General features: G+C 36.1%; 1 protein-coding gene across 3 annotated transcripts in view; it reads left to right on the top strand.

Moving 5' to 3' along the window:
* Nucleotides 1–9,145: 9,145 nt before the first annotated feature.
* Nucleotides 9,146–13,584, top strand: part of LOC135086281 (uncharacterized) — a 31,217-nt gene continuing 26,778 nt past the window's right edge. The window contains exons 1-2 of one of the 3 annotated variants that reach the window (XM_063981078.1): nt 9,146–10,132; nt 10,520–10,735. In XM_063981078.1, coding sequence (XP_063837148.1) covers nt 9,790–10,132; nt 10,520–10,735 — 559 coding nt within the window. In that variant the 5' untranslated portion in view covers nt 9,146–9,789. Of the gene's footprint in view, nt 10,736–13,584 lie in introns of all 3 variants that reach the window. The other 2 variants (XM_063981079.1, XM_063981077.1) reach the window with 2 other exon arrangements.

Genomic DNA, 13,584 nt, shown 5'->3' on the forward strand with positions numbered 1-13,584 from the left:
AGTGCTTAACGAGCTCTATCCAACGGTACCAATAATAGGTTACAAAATAAACGGGATCTATCTGAAAATTCAATGTTTCCAGCTTCCATACATTTAATAAAACCACTTAATATTAAAAACTATACAAACTATCCAAAAACTGGTTACTGATCCTAAAAGTGCTTCATGAGCTCTATTCAACGGTACCAATAATAAGTTACAAAATAAACTGCATCTATCTGAAAATTCAATGTTTCCGACTTCCATACATTTAGTACTGCCACAGTCATGGCACTCATGTCTTGATAATATTATAGCAAGTAAAGCTTAGAACCAATGTTTTCCATGAATAATCTAAATATATAAAAGGAGAAACTGACTGCCTGACTGACAGATCAACGCACAGCCTAAACGGCTAAACGTAGGCACTTGAAATTTGGAAGAGACGTAGTTTAGGTACCGTAGAGGTGCACTAAGAAAGGAATTCCCGAAATTCCCACGGGAACGGGAATTAGCGGAAAAATCCTTTTGTATGAACAATCTAAACCGCTTAAGTTAGATGCTTGAAATTTGGTGTGCAGGTACCTTAGTAAACTTAAAGCTTAGGTACAACAGTATATCGTAAAATTCCCACGGGAACGGGAGTTACCGGGAAAAAACATATGTATGAAAAAATCTAAACTGCGTAAGATAGACGCTTGAAATTTGGCATGCAGGTACCTTAGTAAATTTAAAGCTTAGGTACAACAGGATATCGTAAAATTCCCACGGGAACGGGAGTTAGCGGGAAAAAACATATGTATGAAAAAATCTAAACTGCGTAAGATAGACGCTTGAAATTTGGCATGCAGGTACCTTAGTAAACTTAAAGCTTAGTTACAACAGGATATTGCAAAATTCCTACGGGAACGGGAGTTAACCGCTGAAGATAGATGAAGGGGGTAAAACGGGATCCACGCGTACGAAGTCGCGGGCGGCCGCTAGCTATCATCTATCTATCTATACAGGGTGGAAACGATAAGTGATCTCACTCGATTATTTCTAAACTATGCAAGATATCGAAAAACTGGTTACTGATCCTGAAAGTGCTTAACGAGCTCTATCCAACGGTACCAATAATAGGTTACAAAATAAACGGGATCTATCTAAAAATTCAATGTTTCCAGCTTCCATACATTTAATAAAACCACTTAATATTAAAAACTATACAAACTATCCAAAAACTGGTTACTGATCCTAAAAGTGCTTCATGAGCTCTATTCAACGGTACCAATAATAAGTTGCAAAATAAACTGCATCTATCTGAAAATTCAATGTTTCCGACTTCCATACATTTAGTACTGCCACAGTCATGGCACTCATGTCTTGATAATATTATAGCAAGTAAAGCTTAGAACCAATGTTTTCCATGAATAATCTAAATATATAAAAGGAGAAACTGACTGCCTGACTGACAGATCAACGCACAGCCTAAACGGCTAAACGTAGGCACTTGAAATTTGGAAGGGAAGTAGTTTAGGTACCGTAGAGGTGCACTAAGAAAGGAATTCCCGAAATTCCCACGGGAACGGGAATTAGCGGAAAAATCCTTTTGTATGAACAATCTAAACCGCTTAAGTTAGATGCTTGAAATTTGGTGTGCAGGTACCTTAGTAAACTTAAAGCTTAGGTACAACAGGATATCGTAAAATTCCCACGGGAACGGGAGTTACCGGGAAAAAACATATGTATGAAAAAATCTAAACTGCGTAAGATAGGCGCTTGAAATTTGGCATGCAGGTACCTTAGTAAATTTAAAGCTTAGGTACAACAGCATATCGTAAAATTCCCACGGGAACGGGAGTTAGCGGGAAAAAACATATGTATGAAAAAATCTAAACTGCGTAAGATAGACGCTTGAAATTTGGCATGCAGGTACCTTAGTAAACTTAAAGCTTAGTTACAACAGGATATTGCAAAATTCTAACGGGCACAGGAGTTAACCGCTGAAGATAGATGAAGGGGGTAAAACGGGATCCACGCGTACGAAGTCGCGGGCGGCCGCTAGCTATCATCTATCTATATAAATAAAAATGAATTGATGTTCGTTAGTCTGATTATAACTCGAGAACGACTGGGCCGATTGAGCTGATTTTGGTTTTAATATGTTTGTCGTAGTCCAGGTCTACACGATGAGTAAATACGCGCGCGATATTGTTTTTCTGAGACAGACAAAATTCCACGCGGGCGAAGCCGCGGGCGGAAAGCTAGTAAATATTATAAAGCTGAAGAGTTTGTTTGTTTACTTGAACGCGCTAATGTCCGGAACTACTGGTCCGATTTGAAAAATTCTTTCAGTGTTAGATAGCCCTTTTATCGAGGAAGGCTATAGGCTATACAACATCACGCTACGATCAATAAGAGCAGTGCAACAATGAAAAATGTTGCGAAAACGGCTTTTCACGCGTACGAAGTCGCGGGCACAGCTAGTAAATTCATAAAAACACAGCACTTTAAGATGGAGGACTATCGTACCGCATCAAAACTTATTACTGAAAATTGTTTCATGGCATCAATAGATCTAAAAGACGCGTACTTTTCTATTCAGATTCATGAGTCTCATAAAAAATATCTTCGTTTTAAATATAACGACATAATGTACGAGTTTAATTGCTTACCTTTCGGTTTAAGCACGGCACCTTATGTTTTCACAAAGTTGATGAAACCAGTCTTAGAATTTTTGAGGTCACGTGGGATGCTTTCTGTTATGTATCTAGATGATATGCTTTGTATCGGGCAGGATTATTTTGAATGTAAAAATAATGTTAGACAAACCAAAGCCCTTTTAGAGAGCTTAGGGTTTATTATGCTAAACACTGAAAAAAGTTGTTTGGTTCCTAAAAAAGTGACAAAATTTTTGGGATTCATTTTTAATTCTGAAGAAATGACTTTAACTTTACCTGAAGCTAAGAAAATTAAAATAAAAGACACACCTTTAACATTCAAAAATACCCGTAAATGTAAGTTACGTGAGTTCGCGAGGATAATAGGTTTATTAATATCATCTTGCCCGGCTATACAATACTCCTGGTTATACACCAAACTATTTGAACGCCATAAGTTTTTATGTTTACCTAAAAACCCAAGTTATGAGCAATTTATACATATTCCATGTTCATTAAAAAGGATATAAGGGTCAATATTGAAAGTGGGCGTATTCGGTTGATTCCCCTGGCATTTTTTAAAACTTAAGAGTTTAAACTTTAACTAACAAAAGGCTAAATATCACATCATAGTAAACATATTTCACAAATAGGCATCACTGTCACATGTTTAGTTATAAAGATATATGACTTCAAAATTTTGGTGCCAGGGGAATCAATATAAGAAGCCAGGGGAATCAAAATAAAAAAAATGTATAGAATAATCGTTTATTTTAATTAAACTTACCAGTCTTTTGGTTTCATTTTGGTTCTTTAGAGTCATTATTAATCTTATAAGTAGTATTATAAAAAAAACAAAACAATATCTCTCTTTAGGAACTATCAATCACTTGTAAATAAAAAACAAAACAATATCTCTCTTTAGGAACTATCAATCAACTATAACAAATCAACATAATTATCTAAACCTATTAAATTAATATAATTAAATCATCTAACGTGCCTACAATATCTAACACAAGTCAATATTGCAGACGGTATTGTATGCATAAAATTATAACACCTTTTCATGCGGCAACAATGACGCTGTTTATGTATCTAACAGCGATAAAGTTCTTTAGAGTCATTATTAATCTTATAAGTAGTATTATAAAAAAACAAAACAATATCTCTCTTTAGGAACTATCAATCAACTGTAACAAATCAACATAATTATCTAAAAACTATTAAATTAATATAATTAAATCATCTAACGTGCCTACAATATCTAACACAAGTCAATATTGCAGACGGTATTGTATGCATAAAAGTATAACACCTACACAACAATGACGCTATTGATGTATCTAACAGCGATAAAGTTTCTCAAAAACGTATAAACTTATAACAATAAATGAATATGGTTTGCAAATGGACAAACAATAAATTAAAAAATATCATAATCATCAGTAGAATCCGAGTCTTCCCCGCCATAGAGAGCTGACGTTACTATTTTACACATAGAATCGGAAATTAAGGTTTTATTTACTGAAGGCACATTAATCCAGAAGCTATCATCAGATGGAATATGAATATCCGATTGAATGCTCTGAACTTCAGTTGCAGCTAGCCCATAATTTGAGTTCGAAGTAGAAGGTTTATCGAAGTAATTTTCTTTTACAGTCTTGTTTGATTTCGCAGTTTTAGGTGTATCAGAGCTGTGCACATTTGAACTTTTGATATTATAAAAACCGATATGTTGACCATGAGGACAATGAATTGGTTCTTCCGAACACTTTTCTAAATGACAGCTAAGACGTCTCATGGCGAGGACTTCGGGAGTTTTATTGGTCCATATCACCTGATGAACTTCCATGGTGCCCCTGAATTCTCTTAAATCAGAGGGAATTAACAAGTCCTTCTCCAACATACCAGATTCTTGAACTTCCGCTATCGTAACTCCCGGACATTTATCTTTAAGATAGCTGATAAGGACATCAATGTTTGGAATGTCATTGCCTTCAGCGACGATTCGATCTGCTGTTCTTTTCAATATTCCGCCCACACCATCGGGAGCTCCTTTGCCGTGCCCTTTCTCCGAGTAATTCCAAATTACACGCCGTAAACTTGCATAATCCCAGTGAAGCTTAGTCATTATGTAAAACATTTTTCTGTTTCTGTATTGAGCAGACGGCGAGTCTGATATGAAATGTAATGTTTCTGGTTTCGAATTGTCCATAATAAAATTCAGCACAGGCACCAAATGCTCCCATATGGCGACAGCATCATGTCGTAAGCATTCACTCAAAGTGCAGAAAGATTTAGTGCATAACTTTCCATTTTGTAAATAGTAAATAACAGATGTGTGTAGTGAGATTTGCTGTCTAGAGCTACCAAAGTGAAAGGCCTGAACTTCGGCAGCATATTTGGTGTTGTAGTTCTCACTAAAATCACAATGCACAATACATTCGCCAGATTTCAAATTTGATTTCAATGTTTTAATATAGTTATTTTGCGTAACAATGTTGGCACAATGCTTCATGTACGGTCTTAGTAGCGTCTCAAAATGGTTAATAATCTCTTTTGGGCTGGCCGATATTTTTTGCTTCAATGATTGCACAGTACTTTTTTCTTGTCCGTTTTTTATATACTTCTTCTTTGATTTCGTCCAAAACGAGTAATGACATTCCTTGGAGTTATCGAATTCTTTATAACTCAAATGTTTATCTTTACAAGAGTCACAGCCACCACTCAGACATTTTATATTTTTAGAATCACAGCACAAAGATTCAAGTACTTCATAAGGAGATTTTTATACTATTATGCCGTTGTTTTTAAGAGCCATCACGGCAAGATTCATATTCTCGTGGATAGTACAAAGACATGTATCTCTAGCTTTGACATTTGGAGTTATCGTCCAAAACGGCCGAAGCGTGCAGAAGAAACTGTAACTTATTTTGTACTCAGGGTGCAGTTGAAGAAACTTTTTGTGCAATTGATGTAAGTTGAAATTAAGGTAGCGTTTCTGTTTTTTTATCTTGTTTCTAGTTATTATATTCTTTTTTTCCAGAACACATTCGACTATTCTCATCGTCTTCAAAAAACTTTTCGATTTCACTTTTTAATTGATTTTTTGATGATGCGACATGTGACTGTTGAGACTTATTCATTTGATTGTTTTTGTGTACTTTTGGCACCTTATTTTTCTCAGAGTTATGAATGTTCAATCTTTTTAATTGTTTTTTGTATTTCTCATTAATCCTCTTCAATTCTTGAATTTTTCTGTCTTTAATCTGCAGTTCTTTGTCAGCCCTGTATTTTATTTTTCTTAAAAGATATTTCCACGGAGATTTTTTCTTAGTTGTTGTGAGAACTGGATCTTGTCTACCAGTTTTATTTGGAAATTTAACTTGCTGTGATATCGTCGCCGAATCATTTTCAATTACCGAACTTTGAGGAGAAGGTGTTAGACTTTCTCGGCGTAAAGTTAGTGCTTCACTCAAATTCTGTTGATGGTCAATATTTTTTTCATTATATTTCTTCTTACAGATCTTCTAAGTCGATCAGATGCTGCAGAGCTATTACTCACGGGACTCAGGCAGGCTGGTGATTCAATAGCTTTACAATTAGGAGACTGAGGAGAAGTCATTCTCAGAGGATCTGTTATATCATCACTAATCATATCCGAGTCATCCTTTTCTTCAACAATAACGTGTTCTTCAACTTCTTTTATTTTTTGAAGTTTCTTTCTCTGGTTGTATCGATTGGAACTATCTCTACTCTTCTTTCTCGCTATTTTTTTCTGTCTTGGAGACATTTCAGCAATTGGTATAATTATTCCTTTCCTTTTTTTGTTTAAATACTTCTTTTTTTCTTTTTCTTGCTGTTGTGCACGTAATACGGGATCATTATTAATTTTTTCTAATCTTTTTTTTTTCAGCCAGTCGTTTTTTTTCTAGTTTCTCTTCGCGAGATTGCTTAGGAGGCATTGCTTTAAAAACTGTAACAAAACAAAAATAAACATACAATTTGTCGGCCGTTTGGTGTAGTGGTTCAGAACGGACTACTATGCCGAGAGGTCCCGGGTTCGATTCCCGGCCGGGCAGAAATTGAAATGATGAATTTTAATTTCTGTGACGGGTCTGGATGTGACTATGTATAATATTTATGTAATTAAAAAAAAAAGTATATAAGTAGTATATCCGTTAAGCTAGCACCCATAACACAAGCATTGAGTTGCTTACTTTGGGGCTAGCTGGCGCTGTGTGAAATTGTCCAAAGATTTAAAAAATACTATACTATTGAAATACTAAACGCCAGCTCGCGACTTCGTCCACGTGGACTTTAATGGCAACAAAGTTTCTCCTCACATATCTGCCCGTTTGGGCACCCCCGGTGGCCCGGCAACTGGTAGCATAACAAGAGTATCAAAACACCTAGACCGGAGGTAATACATAAATATAAAAATAGTATCGATATTAACCCGACAGGGAATCGAACCCGGGACCTTGTAAAAGGCGATATTATAAAAAACAGCGAGCTGCACTCGACCATAGAGATCGTCAAATATCTACATTTTAAAACTCTTCCGATACTGAGTGACTGACTGACAGACAATTCACAGCCGAAACTACTGAACGCAAGAAGCTGAAATCTGGCCATTCATGTTCCTTTGAGAGTGTAAGGGAGAACTAAGTGAGGAATTTTTAAATTCCACCCCGAGAGACGACGCGGACGAATTCGCGGCCTGCCGCTAGGATAATATACAAGAATTAGAATTATTCGTTGGTTTCAATATTTAATCCTAACCCAATAAAATATTTAACTTACAATGTATAGTATAACAGCACATGATCTTATATAATAACATACACTTTACACCTCTTGCCGCCTCTATATCAGCGGTGCGAGAGATAACATCGGACTGCAGTGTTCAGTTTGATGTGCCATTAATCAATGGCACAATATTATAATTATTATTTTATACGTAACCTATAATCATAAATGAGAGTATGATAATTTATGGAAGCTTTGATTCCCCTGGCATTTTGCCAGGGGAATCAATGCCAGGGGAGTCAATAAAAGTTAATATTCTTTCAATTTTGTTTAAATGGATTGATTTTTGCCAATGATTATTATAAAAACAATGAATAGTCCTATATACCCTACTGTTAATCCTAGTAAAGAAATTCTTAATCATCAAAAAACATTTTTTAAAGTGGCCAGGGTAATCAATGACCTAGTGAAACAAAGCCAGGGGAATCAAATTCTTACCTTCGTAAATCCGGCTTGGAAACGTCGAGACGCGCGACCTCTCCTCGTGATGTTCAGAGCGCGACTAAAGCCACTTGCCGACGTGCACGCCTTCGCCGTAGACATTTATAATAACAAGGCAGGTGGCATTTAGTGACGCGCCAAGGGAATCAATCGTTGCGTTCGGACAAACACAAACTATTTTGTTTTCACAAAACAGTGATTGGCACAGACTTTGTGTATTTATTAAATCATTAAACAACTCACTGTTTAACTCTTAAATTACAAAAAATCTTAAATTTATGACTATAGATAGGTAAATTATTAATGGTTTGTTCAAAAAATTACAAAGGGACAGCCCAAGGGAATCAAATATCAAGGCTTCGAAGATTTTTTTCAGATGTTATAAGCTAAAATAAACACCGTTTTTGTTGTGCCCCATTTAATTTAAACATTAGAGTAACAGAAAAAAAATATCTTACATTAAAATTTAAACGTTATGGGTAGTTTTTGCCCCCGGACAGTGTTTTTTTTGGCTTTCAAGATTGACCCATAAATTGGTGGTTAGATCATAATATACTTTGGATATTTTTCACTTAAGGTCAATCAATATAAACTTGAAATTTTCTCTGACGCCTCTACCACTGGTTGGGGCGCTTACTTAACTGTTGTGGACAAAAGAGCTATGGTTATTGGAAGGATGATGAAAAATCTTTACATATTAACGAATTGGAACTGAAATCTGCTTTTCTAGCACTTAAATGTTTCGCTAAAGAGATATTTGACTGTAATATTTTACTTCGTATAGATAATGTAACTGCTATATCCTGTATTAATCGTATGGGTAGTGTTCAATATAATCATTGAAATAAACTCTCAAGGCAACTTTGGGAATGGTGTGAAGAGCGTAGAATAATTGTTTTCGCTTCCTACATAAATGTTGGGTTCCAACACTAAAACTCATTCATTCCTTCATTCGTTCGATCTTGTGACGTATGTATTTGAGCGCCTTTCGCGCCCAGTAGCGTTTCGTACTCCGGCCATTACACTTCTGATTGTGAGTAATATCTTAAACTGTGCAGACCTGGCAATAAACTTAATTAGTGAAACACGGCCTTTCAATCACAACTACAACAACTCCGCTGCCCTACATGGTCCTTCGAGCTTCGAACTGCCTGGTCTGCACCATTGTGTATAAAGTACAACAGGAACCGCATCATCGCGCAACAGAACTCCTGCATTGTGCCTACTTCTACATACACGTGGAAACTGCATTCACATAGTGCCGATAGTGCGCATCAAGAAATCGCACTCATAATACAACGGGAGCCGCATCATCGCGCAACAGAACTCCTGCAATTCACACATAATACAACAACGGGAGCCGCATCATCGCGCAATATAACTCCTGCATTACCTACTTTTGTGGAATTTGCATTCATCTGCATAGTGCGCATTAAGAAACACGCACTCAATACTGCAAGAAAAATCGTTCATCGTGTGCAAAACCAGCAAATTGCAAGATATCAAGCAAGTCAGTTTTGCAACAATCATCAAACGTCATCAAACGCAACCCGGCATTCCCGGCAAGACGGCGGGTTGGGGGGCGCCGGAACACGAGGCGAGCAACAAATTACTTCACGAAGTGGGCGTGACATCTTCGCGCTGCCTGAAGTTCGCGCGCATCGAGATTGGCCAGCGCACAACATCGTTCGTTCTCTCGTCGGTCATCGTTCACTTGTTCGCTGCTGCTTCGGCTGTTTCCGCTGTCATCTATCAACGCTGTTTACCGCCGACGCCATTTGCTTAAAGTGTGCAGTGCTATTGTTTTTAAGTGGAAAGACATAACTCGTGCAGTGATACTCGTGGTGTGTAATTTTAAGCCACATAGTGATTTATAGCATTTGTATTTTATTGCATTTGACAAGTTTTGACAATGGAGCTGAACGAGCTAATAGCCGCGCGAGGCTACGTAAAAGGTACGATTACACGATTAACTTCACTTGTTTCGACACCGCAGTCAGTTAAAAACTTGTCTAAAGAAAACTTAATGGCTAAGAGGAAAAAATTGATCGACTCCTTTAGTCAATACGAAAAGTTAAATATTAAGATTTTAACTATCCAACCAGATGACAAGGAGGATGTTGAACTTTTTGAGGAAAACTATTACAACATCATATCAGTAATTGACCAAGAACTTAACAGCCGTGATAATAGGAATCACTCAGCTCCAATGTCCAAATTGCATTTACCACCAATTGATGTACCAATATTTAGTGGTAAGTTCTCGGATTATGTACCATTTAAAAACTTATTCCACTCATTAATAGATCAAAACGATTCCATTGACAATGTTCAAAAACTGTATTACCTTCGATCATATTTAAAAAATGAGCCATTAGATCTTGTAAAAAACTTACCCTTGACTAGTGAAAGTTACAGTCAAGCAATTAAAATTATTGAAGACAGATACAACAACAAACACAAACTCGTTAATGAGCATATTTGTTTATTGTTGGATCTTAAGCCAATCACAAAATCCACGGCAGTTAATTTAAGAGAATTTGTGTCCAATGTAAAACAACAAATATCTGCTTTAAGTAATTTGGAGCCAAACGTATCATTTTGGGATGCTATAATATTATGTATTTTGTACCGCAAATTAGATGCATACACGTCACGTGCATTTCAAATGGAAAGAGATGCCACGAAGAAGCCAACTATCAACACCTTCCTTGAATACTTGGATAAGAGAGCGCTGGCGCTTGAGAATGCTGATCCGGGCTTCCACGGGCAGCAACGCCAGCCGCAAAAGGAGCAAGGCAATGCCGTTGGTAGGATAGTAGCCTACACAGCTGCGCAGGAGCCTACATGCTTATACTGTAAGTTGAAACACAAACTTTATTTATGTAACAGTTTTAAATTACTGCATGCCATTTGCATAGAATTAAATTTGCCAAAAATAAAGGCCTGTGCAATATTTGTTTGGGGGCTCACACCGGAAAATGCAAATATCATTTTCGGTGTGCAGAATGTAAAGAGGCCCACAACACATTGCTGCATTGCAGCGCACATAAGAGTAATAACTCAGAAAAAACTCATACGGCCTCATCATCCACTGCTTCCCTAGCAGCAAGCAATAATAATAATAATGATGTACTTTTACCCACAGCTAAAGTCAAACTTATTGCTCGAGATGCTACCGAAGTTTACTTAAGAGCCCTACTAGACAGTGGGTCCCAGCTGTCCTTTATCTCACAAAAGGCAGTAAGGCTGCTTGATCTGGACCTCACCGATAGCAATGTCAAAGTAGTGGGCATAACTTCAACACAGACAAAGTTATAAAGCATTGCTTACTGTTGTATATCGGAATGAAACTCAGGTTAACTCAACGGCGTATATTTGGTGACTGGCTTCTCATTACAAATACAGGCTTGTCAAAAGCATTTAGGCATACCCTCGTATCGCAATATTATTAATTATAAAGTACCTACATAACACCTCCACCTTAAATACATAACATGTAGGTAATAAGACTTTGATAAATAGTCCAATCAACGAGGAGATTCGTTGTATGGAGACATCCGAATAATTCGTCCGTCAATGAAACTTGGCACATGGTGAAAGTAGGTAATATAGATCATAGATATGCAAAAATCCAACAAAAATTTTTTTGGGAAGTTATGTTTTTTGACCTAAACATGAAAATCGTTAATAACTCTCTGTGTAAAAATTCTTAGCCTGAAATTCTTTCTGTATTAGTACCTATGTACTACTTAGAATATGTATGTAAAAGAATCCAACACTTTTTCGATTTCAGAGATACCTGAAATTTAACTTTTAACATTTTGCACTATAACTTCTACTGAAAAATTGCTCTGCTGATTTTTATTTTTTAATACGCTTTTATATGTTCAAATACATAGCTTTTCACAGTAATCCAATAGATTTTCCTTTATTATGTTATAGTTCTTATTTTTACGTAATTACGTCATGTGAATAATTGCTTCGTCCATTTTTATACATCTGTTGACCATTTGATAATATACTAAAACAGATTTATCAATAATCCAACAAATTTTCGAACGTTAACTATACTTTTAAGGCTAAACTGCACGCGGGCAATGTAGTTCGCGGGCTAAAGTCAGCGATACGCTCTTATTACTACTCCTGTAAGGTTGACATTTCAAGTAACAAACCCATCCTTATCACTCGCGCGTAATTGTATTGCTGTCGCACTCGCACACTCACTACGGCCGCATGTTGCAGTTGATAAAGATGGGTCATTGGACAAAATTCTACGTACTCGGCGACCGGGCTTTAGTTGTTTGTAGTAGTAACTAATTGTTGCAGACAGGGAACATAATCCATGACATGCGCAAATGATAGCTCTTATGATGAAATAGTTCTTTGACTGTACATTTATAAAATCGATTAAAAATAAATAACTTATTATTCTTCAAATACATAATTGTAATCCACACTAATTTACGCTTCTGAATAATAAATTAAAACACTGTGACGTGATTAAAACCAAAATCACAAACTAAGCATGAATTGTCAAAAGTTAAATAAAAACAAAAAAAAAAATTCTTCAAAACAAAACACACATCGCACCCCCCCTGGAACAAGTATGCAAGTCCACTTGTGCGATATTTTTTTTATTGCACTAAAAAATCAAGAAGGAGGTAATACATTATTGTCAATTTTTTTCATAATTTTTCTCTTAAAAATGAAGAAATTATGTACAAATATGTAAAATATTGCAACATTAAAATATCTAACTTTCCATAACAAAAACGAAGTAAATACATTTGCACTTAATTGTTTAATAAAGTTCCGTATGAACAATAGCATATCAATATTTACGTACATCTTCCACGAAGACTTTAAAAAATATTTTCGCGTATCTGTTGTTGCATACTTATTTTAGGATATTATTTGGTGGGTATCGTGGTGCAAGTTTAGTTGCTTAGTTTTTCCACGAAACTTTTGTGCACATTATGCTGGTAATTTTGTGCAAGTCTAGATGCCTAATCCTTCCACGAAACTTTTATTCGAATAATAATATATAACAATTGATACGTTGTTTTCTACGTAGATTATCTTTCTACAAGTCTAGTTGCCTAATTATTTTACGAAACTTTTGGCGATATTGTGTTTTATACCGATATTGATACATTTATTTAGATGTAATTTAGTCATTAACAAAGCACAAATTAACTTAGTTTCAGTTATTTAAGTATCCGAACCACTACTTTTTGCACTAAATACTCCTGATCCTGTGTGTTTATCAAATTTCGTACCAATGATGGTGGTAAAACGTAGTAAAATGATCGGTCTTTATGAGTACAAGATCCATTTTAAATTCTGTCTCTCTCTTCAGTGAATCGTTATCGTAGTAATCGTGATAAATATTCATCTTTCCAGAGCCGCATGAGTTCATTTATCAGCTTCTGCGTATATTGCCAGCGTGACAAGGTATGTATCTTTACGTCTTTCAAAGCAGTAAGCAACAATCGGTGCGTCCCTAATTATAAAATGACACAAGTTTGTATGTATTTTAAGGAATATTGTCATCAAAAGGACATATTGGTCAGACGTTTAAAAATGCAAAAACCTGATACAAAACTGTTGCCATCTTTTCGTATGTACGATGAGCAGTCAGTATTCTTTTCAGGTGGTACTTGATCGACCGGACGCCAGCTTTCCGCAGACCTCCACAGATTGG

Source organism: Ostrinia nubilalis, chromosome W, assembly GCF_963855985.1.
Source record: "Ostrinia nubilalis chromosome W, ilOstNubi1.1, whole genome shotgun sequence".
Lineage (NCBI taxonomy): Eukaryota > Metazoa > Arthropoda > Insecta > Lepidoptera > Crambidae > Ostrinia > Ostrinia nubilalis.